The sequence below is a fragment of the Heloderma suspectum genome, chromosome 2 (genome assembly GCF_057233095.1).
Source record: "Heloderma suspectum isolate Gila_16-S chromosome 2, 16-S_ref, whole genome shotgun sequence".
In the NCBI taxonomy this organism is placed as follows: domain Eukaryota; kingdom Metazoa; phylum Chordata; class Lepidosauria; order Squamata; family Helodermatidae; genus Heloderma; species Heloderma suspectum.
The window spans coordinates 176,739,982-176,758,894 of NC_139459.1; the positions used below are offsets into that span (position 1 = coordinate 176,739,982).

Below are 18,913 nucleotides of genomic sequence, written 5' to 3' on the forward strand. Positions count from 1 at the left end.
CCTTCTTGAGATGACAACACCCTTGGGGGCTAGGTGGTCCCACTCATGCCCTGGTTTCTACCTTCTCCAGCTTCCACCTGATGAAACTGAGAAGAAACCCCCTCAGGACGCCTGCCTCCACTGGGTCAGTTGTCTTCACTGACACACACAGTGTCGGCCCCTTTTACTCTCTGGGATAAAGAGACACTCAATATGACCACTTGATTCCCTGTACCCAATATAGGAGAAGTAACAAGGAAATACGTTTTTCTAATGGTAGAGCAATACGACAAACCAACACATGGGATTTTGAATTAAAAACAAACAAATAAAATTTTATTCAAAACAAGATTTATATATTTTTATTAATCAATCTATGCTTGGTGCTAAACAGCCTACCTACCCTTCTAAATCCTATTCCCCAAACCCCACATGCTAGATGTAGCTTCCTCGGTCCCTACCTAGCTTCTGTCAATTAATTCCTTTTTTACCCTCAGAATCCTCCCTCCCTCTCCCTCTCTGTGTCTCTCTCTCTCTGTCTCTCTCTCTCTCACTCACACACACCCACACACCCAAGCCCCTCCCATCTTTCACTCACTCTAACTCTAACACTATATTAATCCTATCTTACCTGGGTCACATTTAACAATGCAAACTCATACATTAATATAACAGGCATATATTATAAGCAGCCTCTGTCTCAGAGGTGGCATTCTCCTCCTCTGGCAGGGATGGTCCTGCAGCCTTCTCTCCTGAGGACTCCGGCTTGTCCAGGTCTTCTGGCATAGCCTTCTCTTTGATGTTTTGATGCTGTTTGTCTCTGGGAGCTCTAGCTCCTCCTCTGAACAGGATTCCTCCAGTAGAAGCATGACAGGAAGATTAGAACATGAATAAAATGTTTAATTTATAAAGTATGACACCGTCATAAAAATGAATAACCTGGGACAGGTCTTGGGGAGTTTCCTTCCTCCTTCCTTGCTGTTGTTGTATGCGAACTAGGTAAAGCAGTGAGCTGTTTAGAAAGGAAAACCAAGAAATAAAAGATACGTCTTCAGAATTTTTAAGGAAGAAAGAGAAGGGTGGCAGACAGAATGAGAAAAAAAAAATCCAAGAGTAGAAAGAGAGCAGAAAAAAGTGAAAAACACACACCCCAAACCTTTGTTTTCAGTGGTTTCAAAGGGAACAAACCATTGCTTTCAATGGTTTCAAAGGGAAAGGAAGGAGAAGAATAACAGGGAAGCCTGCGAATGAATAAGTAACATGGCCTCCATGAATTAATATGCCAAAGGATGCCATCAAAGGGCAACAGGATGAGAGGAATAATGAGCTGTAGATGGCAGTAATCCTACTCCTCCAGGCTTCTCAAATGATGAGTGAATTTGGGGAGTAAACTGAAGCCACTCTTGTAGCCTCAAGTGATGTGTCTAAATAGAGGCCAAAGTAGGCTGCTGCTGTTGTATTGACTCAGACTGAATGCTAGAACACCCTTTCTTGCTTTAATAATTAAAAAGGAGTCAAGAGTTACACCTGTATTAAAAGGACTGCACTGGCTTCCTGTTAGCTACCAAGACATGTTCAAGGTTTTGCTGCTGACATACAAAGCCCTAAATGACTCAGGATTAGGATACCTAGCTGCCCATCTTTATATATATATATATATATATATATATATATATATATATATATACACACACACACACACACACACATACATATACATACACACACACACACACACACACACACACACAGTTAACTTCTGAGCTCTTCTGAAAAAGCTTTACTGGTTGTTCCATGGCCAACAGAGCCACCAGGCAGCGGTGCATACATAGGCCTTCTCAGTGGTGGTATCCACCCTTTAGAATACTCTCCCACATGTGGTTCAAGAGGCAAAAATCATGGCCAAAGTTTTAAATGACTCTTGAAAATACATCTGTTCACAGAACCTTTCTCTGACCTCTGAGAGACCATAATATATGAAAGTTCAGCTTCCGCCCTATTCATATTCAATTTAGCCTCATCATCAAAACACTGTTTTACCCCATGCATTTTCTTCCCATAAACCTCCTCAGGGCTCCATTTATATCTCTGTTCCTCAGACTGTAGATAAGAGGGTTGAGCATGGGAGTGATGACGCCATAGAACACAGAAATCATCTTGTCATGTTCAGAAGAGGCTTTGGTCTGAGGCCTCAAGTACATGGTCATAGCTGTACCATAGAAGATCCCAACCACAGCCAAATGGGAGCTGCAGGTAGATATGGCTTTGCCCCGGCCCTGAACTGATTGAATGCGCAGTACAGCCAGGCTTATGCGTCCATATGTCACCAGGATGAATGTGAAGGGTAGTACCAAGACCAGAACACTGGTGACAAGCATAATGATTTTGTTGAGGCGGGTATCAGAGCAGGCCAACTTGATGAATGCCTGCAGCTCACATGTGAAGTGGTCCATCACATTATGACCGCAGAATTCCATGGGTTGCACCAGGACCGGTAAAAGTGTCAGAAGGAGGGCACTCACCCAGGACATGGTCGCTAGCTGGACACAAGCCCTCCAGCTCATGATGAGAGTGTAGCGTAGAGGGGTGCAGATGGCTACAAACCGGTCATAGGCCATCACAGCCAAGAGGAGGAACTCTGACATCCCAAGGAAAAGACCTATGTACATCTGAAGCAAGCACCTGGTGAAAGAAGTAACTGGTCTTTGGGCCAGACAATTGGCCATCATCTGTGGGATGCTGCAAGATGAGTAGCAGATATCAAGGAAAGAGAGGTTGCAAAGGAAAAAGTACATGGGCGTGTGTAGGAGAGGGTCCATCACAACCAACATCATGATTAGCCCATTTCCAGTCAAAGTCACCACATAGATGAGTAGCAGGAACCAGAAAAAGGCAGTCTGGGCCTGGGGATGATCGGAGAGCCCCACCAGTATGAACTCAAAAGTCGCATTGTTGCTGATGGTTCCCATTGTTGTTGATGCTCACTTTCCTGAATAAGGAAACAAAACAGACAGCAAGGACACAGAGATCAGGGGTCTCTTCTCACAACAAAGGAGCCATGTGGAGGCCACTTGAGATTGCCTCTAAACTAGGGATGGGTAGAAAATTAGTTTGGTTCGCATTTTCAATGCAAACTTGCCAAATCTGCACTTCCCAAACCGAAACACAAACCAGAATTTAGTTTACCATTAGAATCCATACATTGCTGGAGTTTGAGATGCAGTTCAGAAGAAGAAGAAGAAAGTGCGCATACAAAAATGTGTGCATTTCCAAAAATGCACACAAAAATGTATATTTTCAAAAGATGTGCACAGAACTGCTTTTCTTTTCTTCTCTTTTCTTTTTACAATGGGGAGAAATAGGCACATTTGCAAAATTGCCCACAAAAACGCTTACATTTTGGAAAATTGTAATTTACATTACATTACATTTGTGTACAAAAATGTGGATTTAAAAAAAAAATGTACATGAAAATGTGTACAAATTTTTGAGCAGGCTAAAAAAAATTGCAATCCAATGCGGAATCAGGATGGAACAAATGTAGCATAAAAGTGAGAACCTGAGCAAACTCAAGCTAGACAGATTTGCCCATTCCTACTCTAAACACAAAGAGTGTTTGGTGGCAACATGTTGACAATATAGTTGGGGCCATATAATGAGACAGTACTGGTACTTTGCATCTCCCTCTCAGACAGAACTCCATCAGAACTGCCAGTTTCTCTACAAATTTGTGAGGAAAAATCCCCAGGACAATCTGACCCAGGCCATTGAGCAGTCCATAATAGCTACTCATTTTCCACCTTCCCAGCAAGAAATCTATTCAATCAACAAAAAACCTTTCAGTTTAATATGTTGTGTGAAGGGCTTTCCATGTTCACTCAAGCCCCCAAATGCCAGTTAATTAAACTGTTAAGGGCCAAGTCAACACACGTGTTATTTAAGCCATCTACATATGGTATGGTATCCTATGCTGTGCTTAGTTCCATCTTCACAACTACCTTGGAGCTAGATGGCTGTCAGGGGCTGAGTGGTGGACCTAAGTTCCAGATTTGTCTGTTAGGTGGAATAGACACATGGAGTCTACGCAACTGAAGCTACCACTCCATGTTCCAAGCACCCAAGGACAGCATCCATATAGAAACATCAAAGAAGAGGCAAAGGCATAATGGTTCCAAACACTGTGGCCATTGAACTAATAGCTCCCCTCCTTTCCAATGCAAACTCCACCAAGATGGCCAGAAGTTCTTTGGCTTCCTACAAAAGTCTCTAGCTATTCGACAGTATCTTAAATTATTATGGAAGAGTTTATGGAGGCCATTTCAACTGGTCTCCATGCAGCAGCATATCCTTAAGAAATGACTACAACTCCTCAGTGACTCTTGAGTTCATAGAAACAGACAGACAATCAACACACACTCTGGCTTCTGATTTGATTCAGGATCTCGATCCATCTTCGTTAGAGTTATAAAAACACAACAAGTCAACCATAGCTTAGTTGTAAAGCACCTGCTTTGCATGCAAAAGGTCCCAGATCCAATCCCTGCATCTCCAGATAGGGCTGGGAAAGACCCTTACTTTAACCCTGGAGAGCCATTGCCAGTCAGATTAGAACATACTGAGGTAGATAGACCAAGGGTGTTGTGAGAAATCTGCTCCATCAAAACCTTTCTTTCTTTCTTTCTTTCTTTCTTTCTTTCTTTCTTTCTTTCTTTCTACAGTTTCACCATCAGCATCACCTGGAAACGGATGCGGAACAGATGCATTTTGCATTCTGGAATACGTAATTTCCGGATTTGCAATGCATTCTGTGGAACAAAAAAAGCACATCCAGTGAAATGTGCACATTTGGAAAGCAATGCATACAAAGAAAAAATGTGTACATTTCACACACAAACACACTTTAGTCAATGGGTACACGCATACAGAAATGTACACAAAACAGCACTAAAAAAAAAAAAAAGTGCACACACAACCCCATATGGATTTCTTTCCATCAACAACAACAAACTCTGCATGGAACCAACACAAAATGGGCTTGGAGGTGGGAAATAGAGGAAGTCCACAAAAACAAACCTGGTAGGTCCACCCATCATTAGTGTGGCTTTGTATAGGACAGCTTCCCATGCCTTTGTGCTAGTGGTTTGAGGACAGTGTGACTGCATACAAGTGAGCGTCGGTTTTGGATTTGCAAAGGAAGCTTCCGGGGGGTGAAGGAGGATGCTATTTAACTACATTTACTTTTACTTCAACCCACAGCATGTTTTATCTGGATATCTTTTACTGGAGTCCCAATATGTGGGAGCAAGCTTCCACTGCAGCATTTTAAAGCACTATTTAATAACACCCTGATTGTACAAAAGGGTAGCTAACGTGGAGGGGATGCCCCCCAATGAATTTCCATTGCATTATCTTGAGCAGTCCCCTTAAACAACAATACAACTGAAGAAGGTGTTTGCAATGTTTTGACAACCTGTATAGTTTATGAACCAGTTGGTACTTCTTATCCTATTCTTTTGAACCTTTGGAATGAATTTACTTCAGGTGTCTGCATACTCCATGCAATTGGTGCATGGCCTATTTTCATGCCTTCTCCAACCTGATGCCCCCCCCCCCGGGTATTTTGGATGACAATTCCTAGCATTCCTGATGATTGGTCATGCTAGCTAGGGCTGATGGGAATTGAAACACACAACACTGGAGGGCACCAAGTCAGAGGAGGGATGGCGGACATAAATGTTTGATCATTTCAGATGATTTAGGTCAGGAATTCACTTGAAATATCCTTATACCCTTTGAAACTGTTCTGCCTGCCACATGCCAGTAGGGATGTCCATGGCCGTGAAATCTGGCTGTTTGGGGGCTCGATGGACGTCTGTGGCACACCTGACTGGGCTTGCTTTGTGAACCAAGCCATGCGGTTTCCCCAAGTTCCAGGGACTTTTAGTGCTTTTCGGGGGGGGGGGGGGTGTTCTTGGTCGTAATTCACACAAATACAGATTTGTGCAAATTATGCCAAATTGTGCAACTTTGCATAATTTGCACCAATTTTGGCTGTAGTTTGCACAAATTATGCAAAATCGTGCAATTTACAGGTGAAATTTGCGCAAATGGTCTTTTTTTTTTTTTTTACATACACACCAATTGTTTTTACAGAAATTCCACCAGCTTGCCCAAATTGTTGTGCTCCAAGTTGGGCCAGCTGGCAAAAGCCAGAACGGAGTTTGCGGGGCCAAGCTGATGAAAGCTCCTTGGGCTCCATCCCCCAACCAGATTCCTCTGACATCTCTACATGCCAGCAACCTTAGCATATGTGTACACTAATTATTGCAGTGTAAGCCTGCAATACTTAGTTGCCGTGACTGTGACATTGTATTTCACCAACAAAAGGGTGACAGTTATTAGAATCTTTAGTAGAGAGTTGTTGTGAATGACCCTACACAAATCTCAGCCCCCATCTGATATGTGGATACCATGACACTGTGTGGTTTGAGCCCCCCCCCCCTGCAATATGGGGATAATAACACTGGACAGTATTGAAGGATTATTGGAAGCCATTATGTTTTAGCCACAACCCGCCCACCTCTGAATCTGCAATACAGGAAAATATAATATTCCAGGGTTATAATAAGCCACTAGATTGCGGCCACATACAAACACACCATTTGCAATATGGGTATAATAAAATTGGACAATATTTGCATTTGCTGCAAAAAATGTTTTCTTCACATTTTCTCATAGAAGCATAGAATAGTAAGGTTGGAAGGGGCCTACAAGACCATCGAGTCCAATCCCCTGCTTAGTGCAGGAATCCAAGTCAGAGCATCCCTGACAGATCACATAAGAAAACTTGAGTTTAAAAGAACAGGAATGTCTGCCCTGGTGCCTATGTGGGGGTTGGGGAGGGGGGTGCAAGTGGATATAATGCTGCCAAATCAGGGCAATGACAAAGTTTTGGATTTCTACATTGCCTCCTAAGGGGAGTTGTTGCTGTTACCCCTCTAATGAGAAATGGCAATAGTTTTTTTTTTAAGTTCTGTAAATTTGGTCTGCAGATAAAGCAACTGTTAGTCAAATATTTCCTTATGTATCTTTTTGCATTCCACTATTCATGGTGTTTTCCCTCAAGTACTCATTACCACCAGAAATGCAGCAAGTGATGCATGAGACATCTATCATAAAATAGTACAAAACATTCCAAGTGTGTAAAGGACCTACTTTCTACCACCAGGTGGTGTGCAGAACTCAGTTTTAGGTTAGGCAAGCCAAACAGTCAAACACAAGAGAAGAGTTATTTAGGCACAAAATACACGAAGGGCATAATCCTATGCAATGCTGGCTGGGAAATGCTGGGAGTTCTAGGACTTTTTTCTGTCTAAACGTGCATAGGATTGCACCCTAAATCCTCCTTTCTTCATGGCGTGCAGATAACACTTCATCCCTTTGGATTTAATACTCACCCACTTTCACGAATCCCGGTGTTTTCCTGTGGCATATAGCCCTGCAAATCCTTTCTGGGTGGGTGGATGGTCTGTAGATATTGCCAAGGGGGTAACGATTAGAGCCAACAGAACTGTTGGGTAAAGGGAAATAAAGTCTGAATCCATCCTGATTCTAGCCAAGATAGGAAATTAATCCTATCCTATGTAGGTGGATAGGTATCTTTTAAAAATGACTTTTCTGGAGAATGCAAGAAATATTGCATAAAGTTCGGCATTTCTTGCACTATTATGTGTAATAGTCATGCATAATATTGTGCAATATTTCTGGTGTTATGAGATGTTTGGATCCATTTTGGTGGTCATTTTTCCTCCAAGTTGCTACAGAATCTCTTGACGCCAAAATAGTCAGGGAACATGATTTGTGAACTGCCCAGGGAGCTTTAGCTATGGGGCGGTATAGAATTATCATAAACAAAATGAAGTGAGACATGTCTTGAGGCCACCTCCATCTCACTGGCATGAAAAATGCACATATGGAGTTGAACTAGAAGACTCCTTGTGGAAAATCCAGCCAGTAGCCAAGCTCTGTACGCACATAATGTAGGATGATGCTACTAAATCGTGTATATAATAAACATAAGAAAGAAGCATCTCAAGAGACCATGCATGTAGGTAAATTAGTCCTGAAGGACTGATTAAATCCCTTTAGGAAATGATGCTGGCTTGCAAGAAGGGAAGGCCCTGCCATGGTTTAGCAACTAGAGGAAGTAACGTTGCAAGCAGTGGTATGGTGGATCCAGAGCTCTCAAGAATGCAGCACTGGCACTTTTTTATTAGCAGGGATGCTGAGGTCATCCGCCACCCCCCTCAGAATTCCCTGTTCCTTCTGAGCCAACTGAATCTTCACAGTTGCCAGAGGAAATGAATTTTCCCAGCAACAATATATTCTTCCCTGTCATGAAGCAAAATATTTTGGTCTGGTCTTGAATGGGCAATTAAGACCCATTCTCCTAGAACTGGGTTGTTGATATGAATCAACACAGCTGCCTGTTATTTTGGATTCTCCTTGGGGGCGTGGCTGTGGGGACAGTCATGATGACTGCACTTCAAAATTTACCACTACACCACTGGTTGCAAGTAGGGATGGGCGAACTCCCCCATCCCATGCCGCACGCCACTCGACAGACCCCTGCCGGCCAGCCAACCCTGTGCACAGCGAGCCTCTGGGTGGTACACGGGCACCTGGTGAGCAGTGTGCGGCTGCCTGCTCCCTCATTGAGCCACCATTTTGCGCAAAAATGGTGGCTCAGCCTTTCTCATAAATAACCATTTACGCAAATGGTGGCCATAAAGGGGGCACTTATGCAACATTACAAGTGTAAATGGTCTATTTACTCCTGTAATGTTGCATAATTGGCCCCTTTACGGTCGCCATTTGTGTAAATGGGTATTTACGAAAAAGGCTGAGCCACCATTTTTGCTCAAAATGGCGGCTCGGTGTGGGAGCAAGTGGCCGCACACGCTTGCCTGAATTGGCGCATGTCGAGTTGGGCAAGTGCAGAGATCTGCAGACTGGGATCCAGGGGGCCAAGTCAGTGAGAAATCACTGAGCTTGGAGCCCCAACCGGATACCTGCACCATCCTTAGTTGCAAGGAAAAACCTAATTTCAGCAGATCAGTTTCTGCCCAGCCATACTTCTATTTCTCTGTACAGATATGAGAAGTGTCACTGCTGGCTTCTGGTTAAACAGCAGCTTCTTGTGTCCTAGTGCCTCTAGCTGCAGCACTGAAACAGAAATCCAGGAAGTGTCCTCAGAAGAGGCCAATATCTTAACAACAGCAGGCCCGAGCAGTTCATGTGGTACTCCTTGACCGCTATAAAAACTTCCAGGTCAGGTCTAGGGGTGGCGGAGAATTCCGCCATGGATTTCAGTGATGCCGAATGCACTGGCATTCGGCCCCCCGAAATCCATGGCAGAATCCCCCCCCCCCCCCGCGGATTCACCCCGGGATGGCACATACCTGGGGTGGATATGACTGATGCAGCGGCGGATTCGGCAGCGGCGGCAGCTCCGGCGGCGGTGGCGACGGCTCCAGCGGCTGGTCTCCTGGCTGGCCACGGCTGGGCTGCTGCCGCCGCCATTGCCATCCTTGCAGCCATGATAGGCTACGTAAGAATTTACGTAGCCTATCACAGCTAACCCCCCCCCCCCCGCAAAAACCCAGTGTACAGAAATGGTGGTGGCTACAGCGGCTTTTGCATTCCCTATTTTTCACCGATTTATCTTACGTAAATATTTACATAAGATAAAACGGCGAAAAAAAGGGGGAACACAAATAGCGTAGTGGGTGCTATTTGCGTCCCTTTATTTTTCGCCCTTCTAGCCTACGTAAATATTTATAAAGGGACGCAAATAGCACCCACTACGCTATTTGCGTTCCCCCTTTTTTTGCCATTTTATCTTAACGTAAATATTTACGTAAGATAAATCGGCAAAAAATAGGGAACACAAATGGCGGCCCCCGTAGCTGCCGCCATTTGCGTATGCTGGGTTTTTGGGGGGAGGTAGGCATGATAGGCTACATAAATTCTTACGTAGCCTATCATGGCTGTCTGGCTGGACGCAAATGGCACCCATTACGGCGGCCACCATTTGCATCCTCAGCAGCCCGTCTGCGGCTGGAAATCCGGCTGCGGACGGCCCTGGCCAGCTGCTCCACAGGCTGGCTGTGGAGCGAAGCCAGCCGTCGAGGGTTCTGGGGTGGAGGACCGGATCGCCTCCCCCCCATCCCCCCCACTGCAAAAGATTCCGCAAAAGGTAAGTGAGTTTCGTACATCCCTACAGGTTTCTTCACTCTCTGAGCAACAAGGAGACTTTGTCTGTGAACAGGAAGAACACCTCAGGAGCTTAGTTCTCTCAGAGATATTTCCAGGCCCATCCCTGAGGTGGGTGCTTCTCAGAGATTCTTTAAAGTTAACTTTGACTAAACACTTGTTGTTCTCTGTGCACATTTTCTGGGTGGGGTTGTACTCACCATATAGCGTTGCCCCTATTTTCGCCGTAGTCTACGTAATCTTTACATAGACTACAGCGACCAAATAAGGAACGCAAATGGCGGCTCCCTATGGGGGCTGCCATTAGCTGTATGCGCTTTTTTTTTTAAAGTCACCCGTGATAGGCTACGTGACGATTTACGTAGCCTATCATGGCTGACTTTGCAAATCTAGCCGTGATAGGCTACGTTAATCGTCACCTAGCCTATCACGGGGGCGTGTTTTTTTTTTTTACTTTTCTTGGAATGGTGGCGGCGGCAGCCGGTCGAAAGACTGGCTGCCGCCCCCGCCCCTGTCAAAGCCCTGCCGAACCGCCGCTGCGACCCACCACCGGGAGCGACATTCGGGAAAGGTAAGTCCCATCCTGGGGGGGGCAGGGGGGAGAATTTCTCCCTGAAACTACTTCGGGGGGCCGAATACGTTGGCACTCGGCCCCCCGAAGTTTCAGCGAGAAATTCTCTGACACCCCTAACTACAACTCACATCATCCTCAGCCATGTGGTCATTGGCCATGCTGACTAGAGAAGATGGGAGCTGTGGTCCAACTAGTGCCAGCTCCAGCTTTCAGGGGGCCCTTGGGCGAGACACCTTCAATGGGCCCCCTTCAATCAGTCAGCTGACACCCTCATTGCCTCTGTTGCCAGCTGCTCCCGCTCCTCTTTCTAGGGATGTTAGAGAATTCTGCCATGGATCCCAGGGAGGCTGAGTTCCAGTGAATTCGGCCCCCTGGAATCTGTGGCGGAACGGAGCAACCCACCCCACCACCCTGCAAAAGCCCCGTGAAAAGGAGCCTACCTGGCTGCGGCTCTGGCAGCGGCTCCAGCAGCGGATGAAGTGGCGGTGGCAGCGACAGTGGCAGCTCTGGCCTGGCTGCTGCCAAGCTGCTGCAGCCGCAAATGGAGGCCGTGGTAGCGGCTGCCATTTGCATCCCTATGCTGACCCATGATAGGCTACATATATATTTACGTAGCCTATCACAGCTAAAGCAGGGATGCAAATGGCGTCCCTTATGCCATTTGCGTTCCCGCTTTAGCCTAGGGATGGCGGAGAATTCCGCCACGGATCTCGCTGAGGCCGAATACCAGTGCATTCGGCCCCCCGAAACCCATGGTGGATCAAACCCCCCACCCCCTCACCCCGCGAAAGGCACACAAAACGGAGCACTCACCTGCTGCCATTCGCGCTGCTCTGTGAATGGCAGCCACATCTGCAGCAGCCATTCGCTTCACCATTTTAGCCGTGATAGGCTACATAAATACTTACGTAGCCTATCACGGCTAACGCAGGGATGCCATTTGCGTAGCCTAAATATTTACGTAGCCTATCACAGCTAAAAAAGGGAACGCAAATGGTGACTGCCGTAGCCACCGCCATTTGTGTTCCCTTTTTTTTTTTTTGCCGTGAGATAGGCTACGTAAATATTTATGTAGCCTATCACGGCAAAAAAAAGGGACGCAAATGGCGGCGGCTACAGCGGCCGCCATTTGTGTCCCTGCACAACCCAGCAGCAGCCGGATGTCACTGCGGGCTGCCCTGGCCGGCGGCTCCACGGAGTCGCCACAGAGCAGAGCCAGCCGTCGAGGATTTCAGGGGGAGGGACAGAGCGCCTCCTCCCCCACCATGGATGTACGAAACAAAACAGGTAAGTCATTTCGTACATCCCTACTTTAGCCGTGATAGGTTCTGTAAATATTCACGTAGCCTATCATGGCTAAAGTGGGAACGCAAATGGCATAGGGGAAGCCATTTGCATCCCTGCTTTAGCTGTGATAGGCTACGTAAATATATATGTAGACTATCACGGGCCGGCATAGAGATGCAAATGGTGCCATTTGCGTCCGCAGCAGCCCAGCAGCGGCTGGAGGCCCCCTGTGGGTTGGCCCAGCCGGTGGCTCCGTGGACTGGCCGCAACACGAAGCCGGCTGGGCAGGATTCCGAGGGGGAGGAATGGATCGCCTCCCCCCTGTCGAGGATTCCGGGGGGAGGAATGGATCACCTCCCCCCACCTGAGGACCCCAGCGGAGCCAGGTAAGTGGGGTTTCATGCACCCCTACCTCTTCCTCGTCTTTTCTGCTTGCCAGCCAAGCAGAGGGCCAATGAGCAAGCAGGCAATAGCAGCTATCACTACCATGTGTCACCACTGTTGTTTATTCCTTTGCTTCCTTGCTTGTTTCCTTGCTTCCTCGCTCCCTATAGGTCAGAGTGAGAGCTGGGTGAAGAAGCATATTGAACAAGCTGAAGAGGAGGAGCAGGTCAAGGGGGCTCTTGTCAGTGGGCCCCTGATGAAGTGTGGGCCCTTGGCAAGTGCCTGACCATGCCAACCCTTAATGCCAGCCCTGAGCCCAACACATCTGGGTGGCATCGAATTGGAGAAGCTTGCCCTAAAAGATCAAATCAGCAGTAGGGTGGCCGCTTATGAATTCTGTCCCATTTATTTCTAGGCCAGTGTTAATTGTTACCAGTAAGGATGGCTTCATATTTAGAACCTTCTTAATATTTCTCTTTTTTAAATGTTTTATTTGTTTGTTTATTTATTTATTTCATTTCTATATCGCCCAATAGCCGAAGCTCTCCGGGCAGTTCACAAAAATTAAAACCAAACATCACACAGTAACCTGGGCCCCTACCCCATGTGTTAAAAATTGTAACAATGGGCTTTAAGCTTTCTTATTGGTTGTTTGGGTCCCTAAAAACCACCCCCTCCCCATGTTCAAAGCTGTGCTGTGTGCCCCACGTAAATCAGTTGATTCTTTTACCTCGTTGTGCTTACCATTATCTTGTTGAGACCTCCTGATGTTTGTCATGTCTTTGTGGTTATTGATGGCAACTAGTCTGGCTGAAATTTCCCCCACCTCCCATTTCTTCTATCATCATTCTAGGCTCTTCTAGGCCATCAAGACATGCAGTGTTTAGTTCTCTTGCTGACATTCACTTTTTCCCATCTGGGGCAACGTGCTTCTGCTAGTGCTTAACTAAAGGGTGTATGTTCCCTTCAGCTATAGTCTCATGACAAACCCCAGTGGGGGGCTTTGCCCTTATCTAGCTTGCTAAGGCTGCATGCCTACGTTAAGTGTACCTTCTTATCCCTACAACAGCTTATCTTTCAAAAAAATCCAGATGCTCTCTCTCTCGATCCAAGAGAATGGGTGGCTTTGCATGACCATTTTCAGCCCCAGTGGCTTAAAGAAGCCAACTACTGTGTTCAACAACTGCCACCTGTGGTCAGCCATTTTTGTTCTCAAAAGACACAGTGCTGCTGTTGTTGCCTTTGGAAGAAAGGTGGCCGACAGCCGGGGAGGGTGAGCAAGACCGCATGGATCTCTTTTTCTTTTAAAGTATAACAGTATGACCCAGCACCCAAACCCTTGCCCCATGCAACACTGTGACAAAAAAAATGGCAAGATGACCCACCCCACCCCCCAGTTTCCCACTCCCAAATAGGGAAATAAAACAGGGAGGGCCATTTCAACCCACAGGCAGGCAACGCACACTACTCGGTACATATACAGTATTGTTCAAAATAATCTGGTATCTAAGGACTTGTTGTTGTTCAGTTGTTCAGTTGTGTCCGACTCTTCGTGACCCCATGGACCATAGCACGCCAGGCCTTCCTATCCTATCTAAGGACTACTTCATATCAGATGGATTTTCAATATGGATATCATATCATTCTCCCCTCCCCAGTGCCTTTTCCTTGTGTGTTGTGTCTTTTTTAGATTGTAAGCCTGCAGGCAGGGACTGTCTTCTTTGTTCATTGATTGTAAGCCGCTCCAGGAGCCTTTTTTGGCTGAGGAGCGGGATAAAAATACAATACATACATACATATCAGTTCTGTATTTCCATTTTTTGAAGCCACATGTGTCTTGTTGTCTATGTCTGCATGGTGGGAAGCCATAATTGGCAACAACTTTCAATTACATCTATAGGTGCATGTACATTTCTTATACATGACAGAGTAGACAGCACAGAAGTGTCATCCTTTTTTTTTTTTACATCTTTTTCTTCGCAACACAACAGGAACACCAAACAAACAAAAGCAAAAACGGGGGGAAGTCATATCATGAATATGCAGTAATAATTAATGTCTCCCTTGATATAGGGACAAGAAAAAAGAGAAAGAGAAATGAAAAAGAAAGAAAAAGTGTTATTTTGGTAGGAAAGTTCATCTTGTGTTGTCACCTTAAGACTAACATGACAGAAGTAGAAATCCTCAGTGCTACTTTTCTAACGGTTACCAGTGATTTCCCAACTATAGACAATTGGGCATAGTAAGTGGAGCACACTGGTCTTTATTTCAACATTTTCCTCCCAACCAGCTTCCTGAATGCTCCCTTCACATCCTTGTTTCTCAGGCTGTAGATCAGAGGGTTGAGCATGGGAGTCAGAGCCCCGTACATCAAAGGAATGACTTTGTCCTTTTCAGAAATAGATTTCCCTTGGGGGCTCAAGTACATGATCATGATTGTCCCATAAAAGACACTGACCACAGCAAGGTGAGAGCTGCAGGTGGAGAAGGCTTTCCTGCGGCCCTGTGCTGAGCGGATGCGCAGTACCGCCAGGCCTATACGCCCATACGTCACAACTATGAAAACAAAGGGTGGGATTAGGAGAAAGAGGCAGGAAACATGCATGAAGAGCTCACTGGTGCGTGTGTCAGAGCAAGCCAGTTTGAGGACAGACTGCAGCTCACAGGCAAAATGGTTGATGATGTGCTGGCCACAGAAGTTAGTAGGCTGCAAGAGCACATTGATCAGGGTGATCAAGAGAGAAAGGGCCACAGAAGTAGCCACCAAACTGATGCAAAGCCTCCAGCTCATGATCTGCATGTAGTATAAGGGCTGGCATATCGCTGCCAAGCGATCATATGCCATGACAGCAAGGAGGATGCACTCTGTTGCCACAAGCAGCACACCAAGATACATCTGGGACAAACATCTGGAGAAGGAAATGGTGGGCCTGTAAATGAAGCAGTTGACCAAGGTCTCAGGAAGTATATTGGTGGCAATGATGAGGTCTATGAAGGAGAGGATGCAAATAAAGAAATACATGGGGGTGTGAAGCTGGGGGTCAGCAATACACAATATGATGATGAAGCCATTGGCGAGAAAGCTAATAAGGTACACAACCAAGAAGAACCAAAACAACACAGCCTGAGCTCTCGGGTAGTCAGAAAATCCAATTAAGATAAACTCTGTCACCATCGTCTCATTTACTTTTGCCATAACATTCTCTGCTTTGAGTGTCCTGCAGGAAAGAAAGGATTAAGTGCTTAGAAATGTGCCACAGCCTGGGGTTTCTGTAAAGATTGGGAGACACTGTGATTTGGCCAAATTTTGTGGAAGTGACTTCCACAAGGAGAAATGGCTTTCTCGGAAATAGCCCCTCCCTCAGCTTTCTCCGAATCAGAGGTCTCCAAACTTTTTGGACTGGCGGACACTTCTGTAATTCTGGGAGTGTGTCAATGATGCTTGCACACAATGTCTGACATGGATGGTTTCCCATTCATAAAATGGAAGCCATGGAGGGCATGATAGGTCACAAAACAGCCATTTTCTAGAACAGAAACTGGTGAGACTAAAAGAAAAGTAACTAGCCCAAGAACCGAAGTACTTGGCAGCGGTGGTATCTGAACTCCAAAATACAAACTACCACTTTGAACCCACCATTTTCTGCTCCATCCCCCATTTCACAGAAGGCAACTGAAGAGGTTCAACAACTTCTCCAAAACCTGCATACAAGGCAGAGGTGCCACTCTCCATGTGGCCCACAAGCCTAGCGGAGCTCAACCCACTTTTCCCCTGCAGAGAAAAGATCCCCACCACTGTCAACTGGAGGACGGGGGCTTTAGCATTCCCCTCCCTCAGCATTCCTGATGCCACTGGGAACACTGTCTCCCCACTGCTAATGGTGGTGAGGAAGCAGAAATCCCAGTCGGCATAGCTGGATAGAATGGGGGAGAGGCTTTAGCCTCCCCCTTTTCAGAGCAATCCCCTCCGCCTCCCCATGTGTGTGTGTCTTGTGTGCACATGCATGTATCTATATGCATCTCTGTGTTAGTATGTTAGAGTTAGAGTATGAGTATGAAGAGTTAGAGTTAGAGTATGAAGAGTTAGTCCGACTCTTCATGACCCCATGGACCATAGCAGACCAGGCCTTCCTGTCCTCCGCTCTCTCCCAGAGTGTGCTCAGGTTCATATTCATTGCATCGGTGATGCTATCTAGCTATCAATACAGCACAGTGGCAACACCTCACGGGCAAAATAATAATTATCAGCCCATTCTTTTAGCCCATTCTCACCTGATTTGCCATTTGCCTGTGTTGCAAATATGTTAGGTTTAGAGCTAATGCTTTTAACTTACGCCTGTCCTGATCATAAACTGGCTCGCCACCCCAGCAGCGTCTCTGGTACATGGCCAAGTCTCTGGGACACAGTGCAGATTATTGCAAGGACTCATCATCAACGGCACTTGCATAGTTTTGCTTACCCAATGTTTGTTCTCCGAGTGACGATTTGTCGGAAGCCTGAGACCTTCTAGAACACGAACTCCAAACTACTTTCAAAGAAGAAGAGTAAATTGTTAACAAACAAACAAAGAACACCTTCTTAGTGTTCAGAGATTTGTGTTTGTCTCGGAAGTCCAATTCGCTTTCATGAAAAGCTCCATTCATTCCTCCATTCGGAGGTCTTTATCGAATGTCTTTTGGGGTTTCCTCCTCAGCTATATGCAGCTCACACTGACCGTTTCAAGATTGATGGCCTGAAACACGCGATGTTTCCACTGCGACGGAAGAACGCCATCCATTGGAACTGGAAAGGACGGGTGGAATCAAATGCCTAATTATGACGGAGAAAGTATCTTATGTGGGTCAAGTTCGAATTTTTCTTCTTCTTCATCCTGATACTGAGAACAGCTCTGCCCACCCTTTGAGATAAAAACATGATTGCTTCACTGTCATCTTTGCCCCAGTAATTTAGAAGCCGCGTCACTATGGTATGTTCTTCCTGGAGTTTAACAGGTAGGCCCAGAGGTGCTTTAGCGGTCTGGCTTTTAATTGAACTCCAAGGGAAATCAAAAGCACATTAGCTTTCGAATATCATTTATTATTTCATCATCTAAATCAAACTATACAAACAGTGTAGGAAAGGGGGATGGATTTTACGGTCAAGCACTTTCTGATCCCCATTTTGACCCTTAATGATCTCAATATAAATCTACTTTGTAACTTTTGTAAACATTTTTCTCTGCCTCATTCTTCCTTCGGTCCTTCTGTTGACAGAAGGTAAATGTCACATTTACAAGATAGCAGACAAGCATAAGATTCTGATAAAAGTCAGATGGACAATCCAGCTGAAGAGAAGCATTTGGAAGTAGTGATCCTTGAGGAATTTGACCTTTGAGAATTCTAATACCAGTGACCCGATCTACCTCTCACGGTCTAATGGGCAAATCAAAATATAGCTATCCATTTGATTCTGAACTTCTAATATTGCAGCACAGTTATTGGCTCAAAGGACATATTAAAATGTGTTCTAAAGCATTATTCTGAAATTAAATATATTTAAATGCAAATCATTGTGCAGATCTCTCATATTCCGTAGACTAATATGGAAACTGGTCAAATGGACTGAGTGGATGCATGTGAAGGTGACACAGACTGGCTTTGTCCATCCCTGCTTTGAAGGCCACTTCATTTTAACACAGCTATTTGATCATTCAGTGGTAGCAGAAGCACCCAAAGGAACTACACTCACTCTGCCAAGCCATTCCCATTTGCAGAGCACGGACAGTCAAGACAAGAGTCAGAGTCTGGTGAGGCACAGGACAGGGACTAAGCATGGTAGGTCACTAGGGATGGGCAGATTCCCTAACTGCTGGTCCATGGGGAATCCACCCGTGGGGGAGAGGCAATCCGTCCCGCCCCCCGGAATCCTCTTCGGCCAGCTCCACTCCGCAGTGATTCTGCAGAGCCACTGGCCGGCTCTGAAGTGCCATTGTTACGTCCACCATGCCATATCACAGGCTAAAGGGGATTGACTGCCGTAAATGGCTGCATTTAGCTTAAACTTTGCATAGCCTATCGCGTGAAAAAACAGGGATGCAAATGGCGTCCACGGCCTCATTGGGGTCCATGGCAGAATTCTCTGCCATCCCTACAGGTCACATGGCTGAGCCTACAGTGAATGTTCCACAGCCTTCAGTTCCCCTGTAGGGTAGGAGAGGAACAGGTTCCTCAATGCCAAAAGGAATCCAGTCATGCTGAGCTCCCCCTCAAATATCACAAGGGAAAGTTCGGTGTTAAACTGGGCAGCTTGTGAATTGCCCTCCACCAGTTCTTTCCCCCCAACTTTCTATCCTCCCCCACCACACACACATAGACATGTTGTAGGGCTGAGCTTTGAGCAGCAGCCTGAAGAGAGTCAAGAGCCTGGAACTGAGA

At 46.0% G+C, this 18,913-nt stretch overlaps 2 protein-coding genes across 2 annotated transcripts; both read right to left on the reverse strand.

Moving 5' to 3' along the window:
* Window positions 1-2,015: 2,015 nt before the first annotated feature.
* On the reverse strand, window positions 2,016-2,948 carry LOC146353414 (olfactory receptor 13H1-like). The gene has a single exon (XM_084829732.1). It carries the CDS (start codon window positions 2,946-2,948, stop codon window positions 2,016-2,018), a length of 933 nt encoding a protein of 310 aa, XP_084685858.1.
* Window positions 2,949-14,762: 11,814 nt separating this feature from the next.
* LOC146353415 (olfactory receptor 13H1-like) lies at window positions 14,763-15,698 on the reverse strand. Its single transcript, XM_084832241.1, has one exon. The coding sequence runs from the start codon at window positions 15,693-15,695 to the stop codon at window positions 14,763-14,765; it is 933 nt and encodes a 310-aa protein (XP_084688367.1). The 5' UTR covers window positions 15,696-15,698.
* Window positions 15,699-18,913: the final 3,215 nt, after the last annotated feature.